This window comes from Sphaeramia orbicularis, chromosome 19, assembly GCF_902148855.1.
Source record: "Sphaeramia orbicularis chromosome 19, fSphaOr1.1, whole genome shotgun sequence".
Classification (NCBI taxonomy): Eukaryota; Metazoa; Chordata; class Actinopteri; order Kurtiformes; family Apogonidae; genus Sphaeramia; species Sphaeramia orbicularis.
This window is the reverse complement of record NC_043975.1, coordinates 9,402,900-9,422,949: the sequence shown is the minus strand read 5'-3', so window position 1 is coordinate 9,422,949 and position 20,050 is coordinate 9,402,900. Positions and strand designations below refer to the sequence as shown.

At 35.8% G+C, this 20,050-nt stretch overlaps 1 protein-coding gene across 1 annotated transcript in view; it reads right to left on the bottom strand.

Moving 5' to 3' along the window:
* The window catches only part of cpxm2 (carboxypeptidase X (M14 family), member 2), a 146,981-nt gene that overhangs the window by 14,011 nt on the left and 112,920 nt on the right, over window positions 1-20,050 (bottom strand). Inside the window, exons 8-12 of the mRNA XM_030122576.1 lie at window positions 16,988-17,111; window positions 16,594-16,790; window positions 10,558-10,737; window positions 688-985; window positions 204-343 (exon numbers count right to left, since the gene is read on the bottom strand). Coding sequence (XP_029978436.1) covers window positions 204-343; window positions 688-985; window positions 10,558-10,737; window positions 16,594-16,790; window positions 16,988-17,111 — 939 coding nt within the window. The remainder of the gene's footprint in view (window positions 1-203; window positions 344-687; window positions 986-10,557; window positions 10,738-16,593; window positions 16,791-16,987; window positions 17,112-20,050) is intronic.

Below are 20,050 nucleotides of genomic sequence, written 5' to 3'. Positions count from 1 at the left end.
CAGCCTCTTGCTTTATATTTGTATTTATTCTTTTTCTATATTTTTTGGTGTGTTATATGAAAAACTCAATAAAGATATTGAGAAAAAAATATGTTAGTGCTTGTTGGTTGGTGTGTGTGCAATTTATTTATTTATTTTTATAACGTTTTTTTTTTTTTTTTAACATGTATGTGTGAGTTGCGGGGGTTGTTTTGCCTCTGTACCTGCTCCATGAAGACAAGAAGCGACTCGCGATTATTCTCCCACTCTTCAGGCAGTTCGCTCTCATGAGGGAATTTGTCACAACCCACATACATCGACAACTCAAAGCAGTTGGTGTGCAAATAGCTGAAATCATTCATACCTGCCAAGAGAAAGAGAGAGAAAATATCTGTAGGCCAGCGTCAATAACGTTACCTTTTCTTGTTTTCTTTTCTGGCTACAGATTCTTCAAGCAATTGTGATGATTAAAAGAAAATCGTCCGCTCTGGTTTGGTTTATTTTATTTCATTTGCTCTCCTTTGGATTTCTACTCTCGCCTTCAAACTAAAACCTAGAAGCTTTGAAGCCGCCAAAGGGAGACAATACTGAATATGCAGATGTGAGCTAAACAAAGCCACAGCTCAAAGGCTCAAAGCTGAGCAGAGAAATCCTGCATAACACCGTGTTAGGATCAGTCAGAGGGAAAACACCCGGGTGGACACTAACTGCCAGGCGCAGTATGCCAGGATGCCCCGTTGATGGTGCCGTCCTCCTTGGCGAAGTCTTCTCTGTGGCAGACCCGTCGGTTGGCATCAGTCATCAGGCGGTGGGTGGAGGCGTAGGAGAAGGCCAGCCAGCGGAAGACGTGGTCATCCGGGGTGGGGGTCTGCTCTCTGGTCACCCCAAGGGAGCGGGTTTTGTCATACGGGAAGGTCACCACCAGTTCCCCGCCCTGGAGGTTACCGCCGAGCACGAAGGGCATCTTCTCCATCCAGACTATCAAAGCCCGCGTCTCCACGGCAACCTAGAGCGGGGGCCACAGGAGACGAGAGGGGAGGATAATGTAATTCATGCAATCATCTCAGCACTGTGATTGCTAAATTAACTCCCGCGTGCAGAAAAGTATTTCACTGCAGCGAGGAAAGAATGCAGGGTGATGACATCGAACAAAGGGGATATTAGATCAAAAATCCCTTAACATTCCGTATAATTCATTGGTCTTACCTTATTTAAGTTACTGTTTGGAGGTATGGGGAAATACATATGTAAGTTCATGACAAAGACTTTATATTAGGGATGCACTGATCAGGGCTGAATGATATGGACAAAATTTTATATCTCGATATCGATACGATATGACTACGGGTTCGGTGAAAGCCAAGCATTTTTCAGAAGAATACAAACATCATAATACAAAAGAATGTGGAAAATGCAGTTTCATTTATAAGAACTCACTGCCAGTCATCAACATTAACATAAAGTACGAATAAATGAAATTTCTTGTGACTTCCAGAGCTGTACAGGGTGGGGAAGCAAAATTTACAATATTTTGAGGCAGGGATTGAAAGACAGTGTATGACCAATTAGTTTATTGAAAGTCATGAGAATTTATTTGCCACAAGAAAATGTATATAATAGAAAATGTTTTTATTCTATGTGTCCTTCTTTCTCAATAACTGCCTTCACACGCTTCCTGAAACTTGCGCAAGTGTTCCTCAAATATTGGGGTGACAACTTCTCCCATTCTTCTTTAATAGTATCTTCCAGACTTTCTCGTAATAGTTTTGCTCATAGTCATTCTCTTCTTTACATTATAAACAGTCTTTATGGACACTCCAACTATTTTTGAAATCTCCTTTGGTGTGACGAGTGCATTCAGCAAATCACACACTCTTTGACGTTTGCTTTCCTGATTACTCATATGGGCAAAAGTTTGTGAAAAGGTATGGATAATAGTGTTAGGTATGATTATGACATCAATATATGTTTGGTTTTAAAACAATTGACGTAGTGCCTGCTGAGAAAAAACAACTAAATGTTCATTGTAAATTTTGCTTCCCCACCCTGTATATGCAGGGCGAGCGCGGGGGAAATCTATTTCCTTTCTATCGTTGCGTTTTCGATATTAATATCTTGAATGTTCATATCTAGATATTGATACAATAACAATATATCTTTCAGCCCTAGCACCAATACCACTTTTTTCCAGACCGAGTACAAGTACGAGTTCTTACATTTGAGTACTTGCCGATTCAGAGTATCGATACGAGTACTTAACCCTTTCATGCATACTGGTCACTCCAGTGGACAGTTATTCTCCAGCTGTTCTCTTGTATATTCATGGTTTTTGTTGTTTTATTTCCATATCAGCCAACACAGTGGACGCTTACGCACCATCTCATACACTGACATTCATACCATTACTGAAACTGTCCTGTTTTTAATAAACCTGATCTGCAGTAGGGTCAAAACACGGTATTCAAAATCTCTCTGACGAGACATTTTAGAGACAATTTTCAGATTAGTGTTGGTAAATGACCCACATTTTTACTTTTAAATTAATTTTTTCTTTAGTTGGACTGTGGTGGAAAAATTTACTTTTTATATTTCATACTCTTTATATTTTATACTGTTAGTACATCTTCTTTTAATGCTGAGTCATTATTCATTATGTGTGATGTTTACCACTCTGTAACACCCCCAACCCAGGAACGGAGTTCTTGCCTTGAGTTAAAACCCAAACACCTAAATGTCTGAATGTGTAGATAGAGAATGGCGCCTGCACTCCAGATTGGATCCAAGCAAGGTTAGAGTGGAGAGGTCATCATGACCTCTTCACGGAGCAGAGAAGGAGTAGTATGGGGTGGTACGATGTACGTAAGGAATGACATCATAGTTTGAGGGGGTTGGATTTGGTTCTATATAATCTTTAGTTTTCTCTTGTTTAATCAGACTTCACTTACAGAGTTTCTCTGTGACTGACTTCTCAATAAATGCATTTATTTATTTTAACTCTAACTTTCTCTCCGCCTCTTTGTGTGTGGGTTATCAGTTGAACATTTCCATAACAGGACCATAAGGGATTATCCAAAACAAGGAGCTACTTTATATTGAAGTAAATGTTGGAATGGCAATCAATTAAAGTTTGCTCTCTGATGGGACATTACTGTGTTTTGACCCAGTAACATGTTTGAGTGTAAATCAATTACTAATTCTTATTAGGCTGTAATTAACAGTTTTCTTACACAAAAAGTTTTTTTTTTGCATATTATCTCCATGAAGTAAGTAATAACTAGTATTAGAGTAGGTTAAAATGTGAGAAAACATCAGATTAGCTGCAAGACAAATGTTTTTATTTCATAGTTTTCACACAGTATATCATTTTCTGATATTGCGATTTAAATACATGTTTCTTTGCTTCAAAAATTAACCACATGGTGTCTAGGAGAGTGGATATTTTTGTAACTCCACAAAAAAATTAGGTTCATTAAAAGATATTAAATCACTTTTTTTGTTGTTTTTATGCCTAAAGAGGAATAAAAATACTCAGGAAAAAAATCTTGACTAAGGTTCTTATAATTCATGCATGAAAGGGTTAAAGGTTGTTTAATCCTCCTGCATTTTTGGTGTCTGATTTTAAAACACATGGCTTGCTGTTTCTTTGTGAAGAGAATACTTTTGTGGACTAGAAATTATGTATGGGTAAATTTGACCCTTTTAGGTATAGAGCAATTTCTGGCAGTTCTAGAAATAACTGTATAACACCAACTAAAACAGAAAAGGAATATGGAGTTGATCCCTGTGCAGTTTACAGATGTAGATATGAGTCATTCTAATATTCTGAAAACACAACACTTCCTGTCTATTGACTTAAAATTTTTTTTTTTTTTATTGTGGCTACTCATGTCATGTGCTCCATCTGACAGATCGAGGACAAATATGTGATTGACAGCTGTAATTACCAATCGCTGATGAGATTTTGTCAGATGTAAATCAATTACTAATTCTTATTGGACTGTAATCAACAGTTTTCTTACACGAAAAGTTTTTTTTTTTTTTTTTTTGCATATTATCTCCATGAAGTAAGTAATGACTAGTATTCGAGTAGGTTAAAATGTGAGAAAACATCAGATTAGCTGCAAGAAAAATGTTTTTATTTCATAGTTTTCACACAGTATATCACTTCCTGATGATGGGTTTTAAACACATGTTCCTTTGCTTCAAAACTTAAACACATGATGTCCAGCTGAGTGGACATTTTTGTAACTCTGTGAAAAATAGGTTCTTTAAAAAATTTCAATCACATTGTTTTTTTCATGCCAAAAGAGAGAGACACATTTGCAGTTTTCAGTATTTATCGATTATTCTGATAGTATTTTACTGGTCTGATCCACTTTAGACTGAAATGACCTAAAATGATTTTAACATCCTCGACTGGTAATATCTTCAGTGTAATTTTTGCATTTCACAAATTCATCCAAAGGGCCGGATTGGACCCTTTGGCGGGCCGGATGTGGCCCCCGGGCTGCATGTTTGACACCTGTGTTCCAAATACATACATACATACATACATACATACATACATACATACATACATACATAAATAAATGCTAGTGCCCTCACTCTCACATGCTGTAAACTAATTTCACTAATGTTTATTTTATAAAATAATTAGATTTTCATCGAAAGGTGGCGAGCCACCTACCATCTACCGACTTGTTTTCGCGTTTTAATCGTGAAACTTATAGTCATTTCTATCTTTAAGCACCGGTTGGGATCATAAGCGAGCCAAACGAGGACAGTTTTCACAGTTTCCTGAGCACAGATGGGGATCCCAGCTCTGCAGCTGCAGCAGTAGCTATTCTAGAGGCTGTGTGTGACTCACTTGTGGCTCTCGGTAACGTCAAAACACTCGTGAGGCTGAGCTTTTAATAGATCGCCGGGTATATTTTCGCTCACAGCCCCTTCGTCACAAATGGGAAATGCACACGCTTCTCCCAAAATAGACACAGCTGATGTGCCCACGTTGGCTGATTTACCCTTTTCATAGAATGCGAGATTTAGTTTACGCTGCAAAAAGTGACACCTAATCAAGATGAAATATTTTGGTTGAAGGCGATGTGATGGGGTTTTGTCTAGTGAGATGTTTCCTCTTACCAAGCAGTTTTTATTCTGTTTCAGCTTTTTTCCACCTAATTATATTAATACATGTTGTCACGCAGGTTTTATTACTATGGTTTTTTGTGTAATGCATTTTGCACTTTTTATAAGATTGAGGCAACTGATTCTGATGAGTAGTGTTGAGATGTTTTTTTGTTTGTTTGTTTTGTAATTCAACTTTTTATTAGAGTTTTCACTTGCTACATGACAATCATACAATGTTGCTTAATGTTAACAAACAGGGCTTCTATACATACATACATGAAAAGTATCAAAAATGCTACAAAGCGTGGAAGTTCTTGAGAAGAAAAAATGAATAAATAAATAAAAGTCGAAAATTAAAACAGATAAATAAGTAAATGGTTGTGATGGTTTTGAACATTTGATCTCCATGTGAATGGTGGGTTATTTGTTCATAAATCCATATTAAAATAGACAAAATAACAGGATTCTTACCACACACACCATAAAATGTCTTAATATTACGATGTACTATGAAAAATAACCCTTAAAGTTCGGACTAGATCCTGTAAAAATAGTTTATTCACAATGCATCTCGGTATAAACTCTTTAAAGGGTCCATTATGTCACATTTACAAATATATATTCATTAGTTTTCATCATATGAAATAACAACTGTTATATTTAGGTTTAAAATGAGCTATTTATGCTTACAGTGAAAGTAGGTCACCATTAACGCTAGAACGCCAAATGTATCATATTTGGTACATGAGTTTTGAAGCCCTCTACATGATCAGTATGATATTTTTTTCTTGATAAACCTGATGTATACAATTAGATACATACAATACACAGATAATCCACCAGGGGGAGGAATTCATTCACCAGAGGCCTTTCCAGTGACACTACAAGACAGAATTAATTAATTAATTAATTAATAACCCTTTAACGCCAAAAGTATCATATTTATATTATTTTTTCATATTGTATTTATTGTACCCTGCCTGTCGCACTTTGAGATTTTTAGATAAAAAATGTGAAGTGCATTACAAATAAAATTTATTATTATTATTATTATTATTATTATTATTATTATTATTATTATTATTATTATATTTGATACATGAGTTTTGAAGCCCTGTACATGATCAGTGTGATATTTTTTTCTTGAAAAACCTGATGTATACAATTAGATACATGCAATACACAGATAATCCACCAGGAGGAGGAATTCATTCACCAGAGGCCTTTCCAGTGACACTACAAGACTGAATTAATGAGGAAGGAGGCAGAACTTTGACAATTTTGAAAAGGAATTACCAATTTGTTTGACTTGTTTGTGTTATATTATGTTTTTGTTTGTTCAAAAATAATATTTGAGCATTGAGACCCGATGTATCAAATATGATTCAAAATTGAAACTCATATGTGGAAATTGATATTTGAAAAAAAAAATTGTCTTGGTTGTTCAGGAGGACCAATAAAGGCTCCAAGTTTCAAAGAACTGGAATTTTCTGTCAATGATTTAATGGTTCAGGCTTTACAGGGTTAAAATCCACCATGATTCTACAGTCGTTTCCTCTTCTATTTTCTGTTTTATAGCTGATGGTGGTTAATTATATCAATACAATTTTGTCACTCAGGTTTTATTATTATGGGTTTTTGTATTTTAATGCTATGTAATAAAATACATCATCATTAACCATTCAACTGATCAGTTCATGATGTATTCTGTGCAGAATGAAATATTATTAATGCTCAAATTCATGAAAGCATTGAGAATTTAATGCCACTGATACAACGAGGAGTGAAAACATCACATAATATATTGGAGCTATAATTTTATTTAATTATAGAGCAGCAAAAGAAAATAGTCACAGTGTTTATCAGTGATAATCCCCAAAATTATGTTTGAAAACGGCCAATTTATGAGATAATGAAAGAAATGAATAAAGAAAATGCATTCGGGAATCAAAATCAATAGTAGAAAGGTAAATTTAATGATACATGTTTAATGTGATGATGATGATGCAAAACGCTGTATGTAATTTACATTTTTAGCATTTCTGATACAAACCGGGTATGAAAAGGTAAACCTCATTGACACATATCAACTGGACCTTTGTTAACTTTAAGTAAATTCCTTATATTACCACAAATGCAGCATATGAGAGATAATATAAGACGCTGCTTCTAACCTTTGGGTTGCATTAAAAAGTAATAAATCAGGAAAGGAAGTGTTCTCTGAGGACCATGAATGCCATGCAGCAGAATGTCAGACTGTTTCAGAGGAAAGCCCAAAGAGGTCGATATCACTGCTGCGGCTGAACATAAATGCCATTTATCTGTCCATTTATTAGAGCACATGCCCTGAGCTCTTCCTCTACAGCTGTGTTCTCTGAGGAGTCGTATGCAAATGAACCAGAGTTTGATTTTAGTAACTTTTAAGTATTGGAAAAGAGAAAAGAGAATGGAAATACATGTCTTTCCAGACTCTTTATAGTGCTTCTCATCTGTTTTGGAGAAGACAGAGAGAGAAGCCAAGCATTTTTCTTATTTATTTATTTTATTTTTTTAAGATAAGATAAAATAAGATAAGATATTCCTTTATTGATCCCACAATGGGGAAATTCACAGTGTTATCAGCAGCAAACATACACATAAACATACACATATGCGTAAAACAAAGTCATATAGATTTGAATAAAAAAAAGTGTTTAAAAGGAGAGTGCAAATACAGTTTGATATGAATGTAGTGCAAATGGTTATAAATATAAAAAAATATCTAAATACGGATTTTAATATATACAGATTTGGACAGGTGCGGTTTTAAATATATAAATATGGTGCCTATAGACAGTGATGGACAACATAAATGGAATGGAAGGATTATTTATACTTTTTAAAGATAAGACTTTATTGGTCCCACCATGGGATAATTTCATGCACACACAAGTGCAATGAAAAAGACAGCTAGAAAAAAAAAAAACACAAGTGAGAAATGAAATATAAAAGAAAATGAGAAATTTGGTATTTATATAAATATTTATATAAATAGAGAATCAGAATTTAACATTTTTGAAATCTAAGTAGTATTTACATATTTACTTTGTGATTACACATGTACATGGTGGGGTGGGGGGTGGGGTTAGGTACCAGGGTGCAATTTGCTGGGGAGGATAGGGAGGATCAACCCCCCCTCTGGTTTTTACACTCCTACCTCTGCTCAATGAATTTCATCCTGTGGGGGGGCAACCAACCTACTTAATTCTATATTTTTTTTTACAAACATTCCTAGTTGCAATACTTTCATTTTTTTTATTTTTTCTAAGGTAAATAAATGTGCCTTCTTACTGTTATTTGTTGTGTCTTGTAATTTCTTGCACTTTTTCTTGCACAATTTTCTTGCACTTGCACTCTTTAAAAGTTTATATTGCATTCTAAAACAAACAAGCAAACAAACAAAAAACTGTTGTTGTGCAATAGTTGCAGTTTGATTGTGTGTGTAAGTCAAAGCTGTATTTTAGAATTTGGTATTATTTATTTTCTTTTATCTATTTTTAGTATTTTTATTTGAAAGAAAACTTGCATTTTTGCAGCAAAGACTGCCTCCAGTTTTGTTTTACTTACGCAATGACAAAGATTCTATTCTATTCTATTCTATTCTATTCTATTCTATTCTATTCTATTCTATTCTACATATGCATCATCTATGTAGAACCTTTAACCTTGGACTTGTAGATAAAACCTTTTTTTTTTTTTTTGCTCAAGGTCTTTTTTTAACCTCCGCCAGGGGGTATTGTGATCACTTTGCTTTGTGTGTTTATTTGTTTGTTTGGTTGTTAGCAACTTTACGGGAAAACTATGCCAACCATCTTTACCAAATTGTCCCCACAGATAGGCCTAGGCCCTGGGACCAACCCATTAAATTTTGGGCCAAGTAGGCCAAAGTTCAAGGTCACAGCAAGGTCACAAAATCTCAAATTTTCCTATCCCTCATCATTGAGCAATTTTCGAAAATTCATGAAAAATTCAAAAGGACTCCGATTAGCCTCTAATTTGATCCACCTGTTGCTTATAACAATATCTTGTATCTGACACAAAATTGTCCACATCCACTGTGGAATGTGGACTCTGTGGACATTTACATTTAACATTGAAAATCCCATTTACCACACATTTTTCATTATAACTCAACAAATATTGATTGGAATATAATCTAATTTGACATACACATGACTGGTACCAAGCTTCAACTTTTTCTGCTGTATGGAACAACCTGGAAACTGTTTAATTTAAAAAGAAATAGTCGATCCACACATGCACACTGTTCGGGGTGCTTGGCGGAGGTTTGCGTTCTCTGAACACTTGTTTATTTTCAAATTTCAAATTTATAACAAGACACATACAACTTTAACAAGAAACTGTTGTATCAAGTTCCTATCCAACTGCCCCCCAACCCTCTCCACCCACCCCAAGTACTGGACCTTTGTTAAGTTTATATACAGGGTGGGGAAGCAAAATTTACAATATTTTGAGGCAGGGATTGAAAGACAGTGTATGACCAATTAGTTTATTGAAAGTCATGAGAATTTCAATCTTCAAATCATATTTTACTGCATTTCTAACGCTCTTGTTGTCTACCTCAAGTTCAATTGCCATTTTTCTCATGGACTTGGTTGGATCCTTTAGGATTTTGGATTTGAGAGCTTTAATAAAAGCTTTGGTACGTTTTTTGTTGCTTCCTCCACTTCCAGACTTTCTGGTAATAGTTTTGCTCATAGTCATTCTCTTCTTTCCATTATAAACAGTCTTTATGGACACTCCAACTATTTTTGAAATCTCCTTTGGTGTGACGAGTGCATTCAGCAAATCACACACTCTTTGACGTTTGCTTTCCTGATTACTCATATGGGCAAAAGTTTGTGAAAAGGTATGGATAATAGTGTTAGGTATGATTATGACATCAATATATGTTTGGTTTCAAAACAATTGACGTAGTGCCTGCTGAGAAAAAACAACTAAATGTTCATTGTAAATTTTGCTTCCCCACCCTGTACAGCCAGACATAATATATGTACATACCAAAAATATATAAACCTCCTTCAAATATATGTACAGACACATACATATATATATATATATATATATATATATATATATATATATATATATATATATATATATATATATATATATAAATGTACACGGTTTTTTACGTAACAATATCTGAGAATGAACAGCTAGATGTTTAAGTCTAATGTGGAAATTTGATTCTGGAAAAGTACAATGTGTATGTGTAGGAACCATAGCTCTACTGGAGGGATACTGAGGAGTGTCCCAGGAAATATAACCCCTTGATTTTTGTCCTTGGTTTTGTCCTCTGACAATTCCAGGTGGAATCCTAGACAGATGCCTGAACCAATGTAACTAAAACTACTGGCGTGAACTGACATGTGATGGGTTCCGACTCACCGAGGCGTTTCTGGACTGGTACCATTCTGGAATGGCCACGTGGTGGTTGAACATTTTGCGAGGAATCCACTTCTTGGCCTCGGCTTCCCACAGTACGGAGTTGAGATCGGGGAAGTTGTGGTGGATGTCGATGCCATCGTTGCTCCACCGTCCCAGAGACCAGCCGCTGAGCTCTGAACCCTGGGTAAAAAAAAAAAACAAATGGAATGATAGTCACACACATTAACTGCAGTTTTATGATCCTTTAACGTGGGCCATTTGGCTTGGAACGGTGGCACCTCACTTGTGACCATATTTAAAGAAATCATCTCCGCTGCCCTTTTACTCATCATAAACACAGGAAGTTCATCCAGTACTTGGCAACTACTACACAAGTACTAGACTGAAGTAATTATTGTCCTCTAGGGGGCAAACTGACTTGAAAACTACTCCCAAAGGCACACATTTTAATTACACATCCAGGGGGTTATCTGAATGCCTAATGAAGGTTCCTCTAATGTTACTTCGTCTTTTGGCTGTGGTTCGGTCCTCAGGGAAACAAGCTTGCCTCAGATGTTCTTCACGTTTCTTCACCAAATACCTGTTTATTTGGGGTGTTTGACATTTTGTGCTGAACAAGTAGCTTGTGTGATAATAATATCTGTGTGTATCAAGGTTATTATCATTAACGAAAACTAACGAAATGACGAAAACTAGAATTGAAAAAACATTTTCATTAACTGAAATAAACAAAAAATATAATTAACAGAAAAAAAAAAAAAACAATAACTAACTGAAACTGTATTGTGTGCTATATTTTGTCTTTAGGGTCAGTTTTGTTTACACTGTCATCTATGTTTGCAAAATGAGTTTGCATTTACTTAAGTTTACTCATTGATTTAAAAAAAAAAAAAAAAAAACGTAATCATTTAATTTATGAAAAAGTGTAAGGCTTTATATCATTTGATTTGTATTATTTTTTACTTTTGATTTTTATTTCAGGTATCATATTTTATTTTGTTTTTCTGTGTATTGTTTATTTTTGAGGAGGTATTTACATCAGTCTTTTTTGGCTTCTGTCCTCTCCTGCACAGTGGTGTTACTTGCATGGAAATTGTTTGTTTAAATCTTTTTGATCCTGTGGTTTGTGATGTGCAAATCAAATAAATAAATAAAATTATTTTCAGTGTTCTACCTCTACATTTCTGAAATGTTGTCACATTCTGACCCCGTTAAACTAGGGCTGTCAAAACTAAGATGCTAACGCGGATTAATCCAACATCATGATTAATCTGATTAAAAATTTTAACGCAATTAATGCATCTGTAGTGCAGAATGACTCTGAATGTCTCTGCCAACAGATTTGGGTCAGTTTGTCCAAGTAGAGTTAGCATCACACATACGCAAGTGGGCAGTTGATCCGATAGTGACAGGCAGCAGAACCAACCCATAAAGATGGAAGATGATAAACAGCATGTTGGATGAACATGTGAATATGAAGCTGGAGATTATTTCTTAACTCTTTCGGTGCCAGACAGTTAAGGGGCTAATAAGCCTTAAAAGTGCCACAGAATTTGGCCGTTTTTCAGTATTTCGCGTCGTTTTTATAATCGAAGTCTGAATCGTCATCAGAACTCATTTTCTAGCAGATGGGACTGTTATGACAGATCGCTGTGTTTATGATATTACTACAAAATGGCCATCTAATTTGCATATGATTTCATTCATAAATTCATTCATAAAATTTCCCAAGCAGAAAACGCAACGCGAGCTCTTCCTTGGTCAAAAACCGCTCAGTAACATCTGACTGATTGCTACTTAGATTCAAAACGCACCGGACGCAGCCGATTCATTATTGATTGTAATTTGCAAGAAGATTTGAAAGAACGTCATCGAAATGTGAGAAAGAAATGGGGGTGGATGGTTTGTTTGTACACAAACATGGCGTGTTCTCCAAAGCCGATCTGATCGGCCCATGGCACTTTAAAGGTTGTATTCGTAAAGCCGATTTAATCGGCCCATGGCACTGAAAGGGTTAAATACGAGCTGTAATTAAAATTAAAGTTGTTCTCCGAAGAGGGGTGGTGGTGGTGGGTTTAGGAAAAAAAACAAAATAAAAAAAAAAAACCAGCATGTTGGCCCTCTGGATGGAAATATGAGAACAAAAAAACCAAGACGGAACAGTCAACCGACATAAATTATTATACACACTCTGCAGGAAGGAGTTTTCTTTTAACCAAAGCACTTCCATCTTAAATACCACATTAATGCAAAGCATATGTTAGTCGGGGATTCTGCTAGCACCTTGGCTAATGTATTATCTGGCTTGCTACAAACATGTTAAGTGCATATACAGGGGTTGGACAAAATAATGGAAACACCTTCACCTCAAGATGATAATGCCCCAACCCATACAGCTAGAATTGTTAATGAATGGCATGAGGAACATTCTAATGAAGTTGAGCATCTCGTATGGTCGGCACAGTCCCCAGACCTCAACATTATTGAGCATTTATGGTCAGTTTTAGAGATTCAAGTAAGACGTCGATTTCCACCGCCATCGTCTCTAAAAGAATTGGAGGGTATTCTAACTGAAGAATGGCTTAAAATTCCTTTGGAAACAATTCACAAGTTGTATGAATCAATACCTCGGAGAATTGAGGCCGTAATTGACGCAAAAGGCGGACCTACACCATATTAAATTATATTTTGTTGATTTTTTAAGGTGTTTCCATTATTTTGTCCAACCCCTGTATATTCCCTTCTTTCTTGAGTCTGTCTGTTCTTGCAAAATGAAACACGATTTATACAGATTGAAAATGACTGATATTTAATCGAAATGTATCCACATCAACCCTGGGATTATTCTGCTTCAAAATTTTAATCGTTTAACAGCACTACTTCAAACCAATAACCATCTAGTTTCTTCACCTCTCACTAAATCCCTCTTCACACAGGACTAGTATAACCCCTGGACCCCTGGTGATTCATAAATTAACTTCCACATACGTGTTTCATGTGACAGTAGATAAGCAGTCTTTTACTCAAATTAACCTCCATTATTCTCAGTCTCCTGGGCTGTCATTCTAATGTCATGGGAAGATTCACCACTGACAGATAACTGCTGAAATGTAGAAAAATGTTCCTTTACTATATCCTGTCTTCCATGTCATCCATCTCATTATCTTTTAAAATGTCACTTTTGTGTATACTGATGCTCTTATTGTGACATGAGCCTGAATTTCCTCCCAAAACACTTCAAGCTTGCATTTTTCATTACCAGTGCAGCCTCCATATTCCGAAAACAGGAAATAGGATGAATAAATTTATGGAGGAAACCACTGTTGAATACCACACCAAATGACAGTGATGGCGTTTTAGTATTTCTTAAATTTGCACGGGATTAACCCTTAAAGATCCAAACAGCCACTGACGACCAAAACCATCTACTGATGTAAAATGTTGAATATCTGTTGATCCACCAGTCCTATCAATGTGTGTTAGTAATTGGTGTAAAATGCAGTTTGTCATCTTTTCATGGTCACCAGATATGACCCATTTGGACGTTCAGAGGCTCCGTAGTTACCGTGGAAACACTGTCGTCTTCTACAACATTGATTCACCAGTAAAAACCCATGGAGTTGGATCAATGAGAGTGGATGGATGCGCAGGTATTGATATATTTGTTGAAACTGTCACTTCTTCCTCAGTTTTCTCTGTTTGTGATAATAATCTTTGAATTTACTCTGAGCTTTAATGAACATCAACATGGTCAGTGGATTAAATATAGAAAAATACCTAATTTACACTGAAAAAACACTAAATACAGAGGATAATATTATACACTGTAAAACCAGATTAGCTGAGTTTACTTAAAAAATCTCAGGTAACTCGTTGCCTTAAAAAGTTTAAGTAATGAGTAATGAAAACTTGAGTTGTATTAAACTTAAATGCTTGATTTGAATGGAATTGCTAGTGATGTGACATTCACAAATGAATTGAATCTTTTGAACGGCTCTTTGAAATGAACGATGGGAACCGAGTCTTTGTAAAGAGCTATTCATTTTTTTAATTTTTTTTTTTAAAGGAGGGAGTGTCCAATTGCCTGTCAATTTACCAACATACTGTTCTTGTTCTGAGAATTGCACTATAGTTCAGGTATTTAAGCAAATGCAGTGATTAATCACTGATTTGTTTTGTGCAGTTTTTTCCCGTATGTTTACACACATTTATTGCTCTTGTTTTGAGGAGAATAAAATGTTATTTCATAAGACAATGTTTTATTTTCTTCTTCATTTTTATACTACAGACTAGTCCACATAATGTACCGTGATGTTTTTGGTCATATTCCAGCATTTGCCTAATGTCACCTCTCATGTCATGTATTTAGCCCACACATTTGAACTAACTATTCTTTTTTACAGTAAGATAATATTTACTGCCACGCCAATTAAACACCTTTAAAATGTAATCTCAATCATCACATGTAGCCTATTTAGTCATTAAAACATTGGTGTTTCAAAAGAAAGCAAAAAACATAAAAGAGCCAATCTGTTGAACGACTCTTTTCAGTGAGCGGCTCCTGATTGAACGGCTCCCTTCAAAGAGCCAAAAGTCCCATTACTATACAACACACTAAATGCCAAATTAATTTAACTTAAAATTTGTTGCAGTGTCAATTGCTTTGCTTAATCATTAACTTAATATCATCAGTTCATTGTACTCAAATCCAAGTTGATTTAAATTAAAAACTTTTGCAATATAAATGGCTTTGTATAATTATCAAACTTAATATATTGTAGCGTGGATGAAAGTTGGGCAGGAAGTTAGCTCAATATAATTTGCTAGTACAAAAGATGCTTTCAATTTGTCAAAGCATAAAGATTTACATTGAATAAGAACAAGTTCAGATGAACAGTAAAGCCATTGTTGGGCCTATGGCTCTCACTCATGGTGCAGCTCTACAAAATACAAAAACAAACACAAAAAGGCCAATAAACACTGCTATACACACATTAAATCCAAATTAACGCTAACACCACAACCCCGCTGAACCCCTGCACAGAAAAATAACACATTTTCAACAACATACCCAATACCCGCAATGCGGAGATAAAAAGGTGTGGTCATGACTAAAACTTAGTGATTTAAATCCATTCAACTTAAACTTTTTCATACTTTTCACTATGTCTTCAAATTAGTAGAATCTACTGAACGATTAATAGTAATCTCATGAAACTTAAATCATTTAAGTACAAGCATTTTAGTAAATACAAAGTACAGGCTTACAGTGTAAATCACTCAAGAAAGGTTAAATAGTGCAAAAAATTAATTTGGGAACTGCCAACAAAGTAGCGGTGGGTCTTTATGGGTTAAAATCAACAATTATTACAAACTATCTGAGGCTCACAGGTAGTCGTAATTCTGTGCATATAGGCCTAAGGGTTAAATAAGTGATATTTTGATCATAAAATTACAAATCAAGGAGAATGAAGAGTCCTACAAGCTATAAATGTGAGTGCTAATATTTGTCTTCCCATAGCATATTTGATAAACTAAAAACAAAACTGCGTATGCAATCTTTCTGACTTCTCTGATGTTTCCTAATGGACTGAAAACTTACAATACATGCAAATTTCAGGGCTTAGAGATGAGAGATGAGTATAGTATGGTGGTTATACTTGCACATCAGGCCACCAAATGCAATGATGTAATTTACTTCAAAGCATCCAAGTATTTTCCGACTTCTCTCTTTCATTAATGTCCTTGTCTTTATCTATTTGCGTTCTATTTCTATGGACTCTTTAATCTGACAGGCCTGCTGCTGATTTAGGACCAGACCCAATAACACGTGTTCTCGTGCCGCGGCGGCAGCAGCACAGGCATCCCCGGACCATTTTAGAACATACATTGTTTTTGAGGGTCATAATCTAATACTCCACCAATTTTAGGGCTCTTATCGGGATAAGACGCACCTGTTTGAGTAAATAGGGTGCTATTTTCTCCCGCAGTCAGCGCAATGATATGAGGTCACTAATGGCCGTCTTGCAGACCTACCACTTCAAAGGCTTTCTCGTACCCATCAGGGTTGACAGATGGCAATAGATGGATTCTGGTCTCCTCCACCAGGTGACGGATCCGTTGGTTGCCAGACAGATACTCTAGACAGATGAACTGCATCAGGAGGAGGAGCAGCTCCCGTCCCAGCACCTCGTTACCATGGGAACCCGCCGTGTAACGAAACTCGGGCTCACCTTGTCAACAAGTTCATCCAAAGATGGGTGGGGGGGGGTAGTGGTGGAAGAGAGTGAAAGATTAAATATGCAACCGGTCTAACTATAGCAACACAGAAAAACACCCAGACAGGAACACGGTGTGAGTTCAGTGGACATTAAATTGAGTAATTACGTTCATTGGTATTAAAGTAAAGTGCTCCCATGAGGCTTCTCACCAACTTCATGCTCTCCTGGGTTGTCGGAAATCTCAATGGCGTACAGCTTCAGGCCATTATGACTCTTTCCTATGTTATAGATCCGGGTGATGTTGGGGCACATTTCATTAACCACCTTCATAAGCTGTGGAGGGAAAATAATGAAGCATCAACTCTTGATGTATTATGGGAAAGTCTACATAAAATTTCCTGACATTAATATGTTGAATGGCCTTGACTTGACTGTTATCATGACTGCAAACAGCACACATTTCACCCACTATGTGCATTTGACACTAATGTATGTCTGTAGAGTCATCAACGCTCATATTTTAACGGTTCAGTGTGTTATATATGGCGACATCTGATAGTGAATTGCAGATTGTAGACTGCAACCATCTGAAAACCTCTCCACCCTCACCAATGATGGTCAAGAAAAACTACATTTCCTCATTAGAGCAAGTATTTGTTTTGTGCTTTTGGTAGAATTACAGAATATCTATTGGCTAAAATTTACTTAGGGGGTCAAATGAGTGGCCATTTTTGTCAAAAAAAAAAAAAAAAGTTGTAAGAAATGCATAGAACTGTGTTGAAATAATGCTAATACATTTGTGCACAGACTACTGATATTATTTGACAGTTGAAGCTCTATTTTCAGAAATATTGGATTTTGAATAGCACATGTATGTGAAAACTTTTGCAGGTGGAAAGACGTGACATTACCCATGATGATCTGGTCAGTACCAGTACTTTATTAGTAATAAACTTATATACTTACTGTTGCTAATTCTCCTCTTATTCATAAATGTTAGTATTGTGGATCTAAAACAAAAACAGCTGACACAAAAACACAAAATGTGGCAGTGGACGGATGTGACATGGTTGTTACAGATCCCATCATACTGATGCTCGGCAGCCATGTCACCGTTTACACTAATGATCCCTGTGCAAAAACTAGGATCAGAATTATTTATTGTATAGTTTATCATCAGACTAAAGAGGAAATAACAATATAGAATTGTCTTGTATTTAATTATCTTGTATTTCTTTATAAAAATGCTTATTATTAGAAAATTGTTGATATCAAAAGTGACATGTGACAGTCTTAATGTATGTATTTGTGTAACATAAGTAGGATGGATCAGCACCATACTCCATATTGAACCTGCAAAAATAAAACATGTGATCTGTAGGATAGAATCTTGTAAGAAAAACTAGGGGATCTAAAAGAATAGAATATTTGTTTTTCAGGTAAATTCAGTTAAAATATAACTTGGCCATTTGTGACATGAAAATATAGCATTAATTGTGATGAAATTGGACATTTTTGACCTGAAAACATAGTTCATATGACCATCAACATGTTGCAACAGAACTGAAATCCTGTAAATTTGCAGAACTTGCATTTACCAACACAAAGTTCCTTTGGGGATTCACTTGTATTGATTTCTTATGCACAAAGACAGAAATAAGACCTCTAAGCAAATTTTAGCCGTTATCTATATTAAAATATTGGAAGGTCTCAGAGCATCTTTGTGTGTGTGTATCTGCACAGTTCTGAGAAATTAAGATGTTTTTAACTGGCCAATTTGGTTCCTACAGTTGAGGAATAGTCCCATCTCCACATTAAATATCTCAGCAGGTTGAGAGGACCAATATTTTGGGAATTATTAGTAATTTTGGAATACAACAGCCTTACAACCAAATTGCTATGGCCATGACAGTTGACAGGAAGTGCAGTACTACGCTGCATGATGGGAAATTAAGTTAAAAACAGGAATGACTCATTTACTAACTTCAGTCCTTAGATATCGGTATTAATATGACCCGTGGTTCCTCACAGGTCAATGTGCTAGTTACCTCCGCCAAGGAGGTTATGTTTTTGCCAGGGTTTGTTTGTTTGTTTGTCTATTTGTTTGTTTGTTTGTCTGTCCGTTAGTGTGCAACATAACTCAAAAAGTTATGGACAGATTTTGATGAAATTTTCAGGGTTTGTTGGAAATGGGATAAGGAAGGAATTATTAAATTTTGGTGGTGATCGGGGGTGGGGGGACCCACAGGGGGGGCCACTGATCAGCCTTGGCGGAGGTCTGTGCTCTCCGAGTGCTTCTAGTTATATAATATCACACTCCAGTCAACACTAAAGCATAGACGGTGACAATAATGCCATAACCCTATAACTCCAAACGTATCATATTTGATACATGACTTTTGAAGCCCTCTACATGATCAGTGTGATTTTCTTTTTTTTTTTTTTTTTTAAAAACCTGATGTATACAATTAGATACATGCAATACACTGATAATCCACCAGGGGGAGGAATTCGTTCACCAGAGGCCTTTTCAGTGACAGCAGAACTTTGCCAATTTTGAAAAGGAATTACCAATTTGTGAGTCATGTTTGTGTTATACTATGTTTTTGTTTGTTCAAAAACAATATTTGAGCATTGAGACCTGATGTATCAAATACAAAATTGAGACTCATACATGGGAATTGATATTTGAAATTTATTTGGGGTTGTTTAGAAGGACCAATAAAGACTCCAGTTTCAAAGAACTGGAATTTGCTGTCAATGCTTTTAAAGGTTCAGGCTTTACAGGGTTAAAAACAGGAAATACACAGTTACTAACTTCAGTCCCTAGATATCAGTATTAATCTGACACGTGGTTCCCCACAGGTCAATGCACTAGTTATATAATATTACACTCCAGTCCACACTATTGCATAGTAAGTGACAATAATGCACCTTAACACCATTAAACCGCCATTGGGTCAAATATACCCACTGTTGTTAATTGCACATTTTAATAAAATGGGAGCATAAATGACACTTGTTTATATTTTCACACCATTTACATTTACATATTCAGTGACATTTGTTTCTAAAAGATATTTCAGGTTATATCTCTTTACAATTTTACTGACATCTTTGCAAGGGGGGATCCATAATGGTCCACAACCAGCTCCTTTGTCTTCCTGACATTAATATGGAGGTTCTCCCCACACCAGTCCAACAGATTTTCCACCTCCTGCTGGTACTGTCATCAGGTCTTGTCATCTTGTGAATCTGGACTCACCACAACT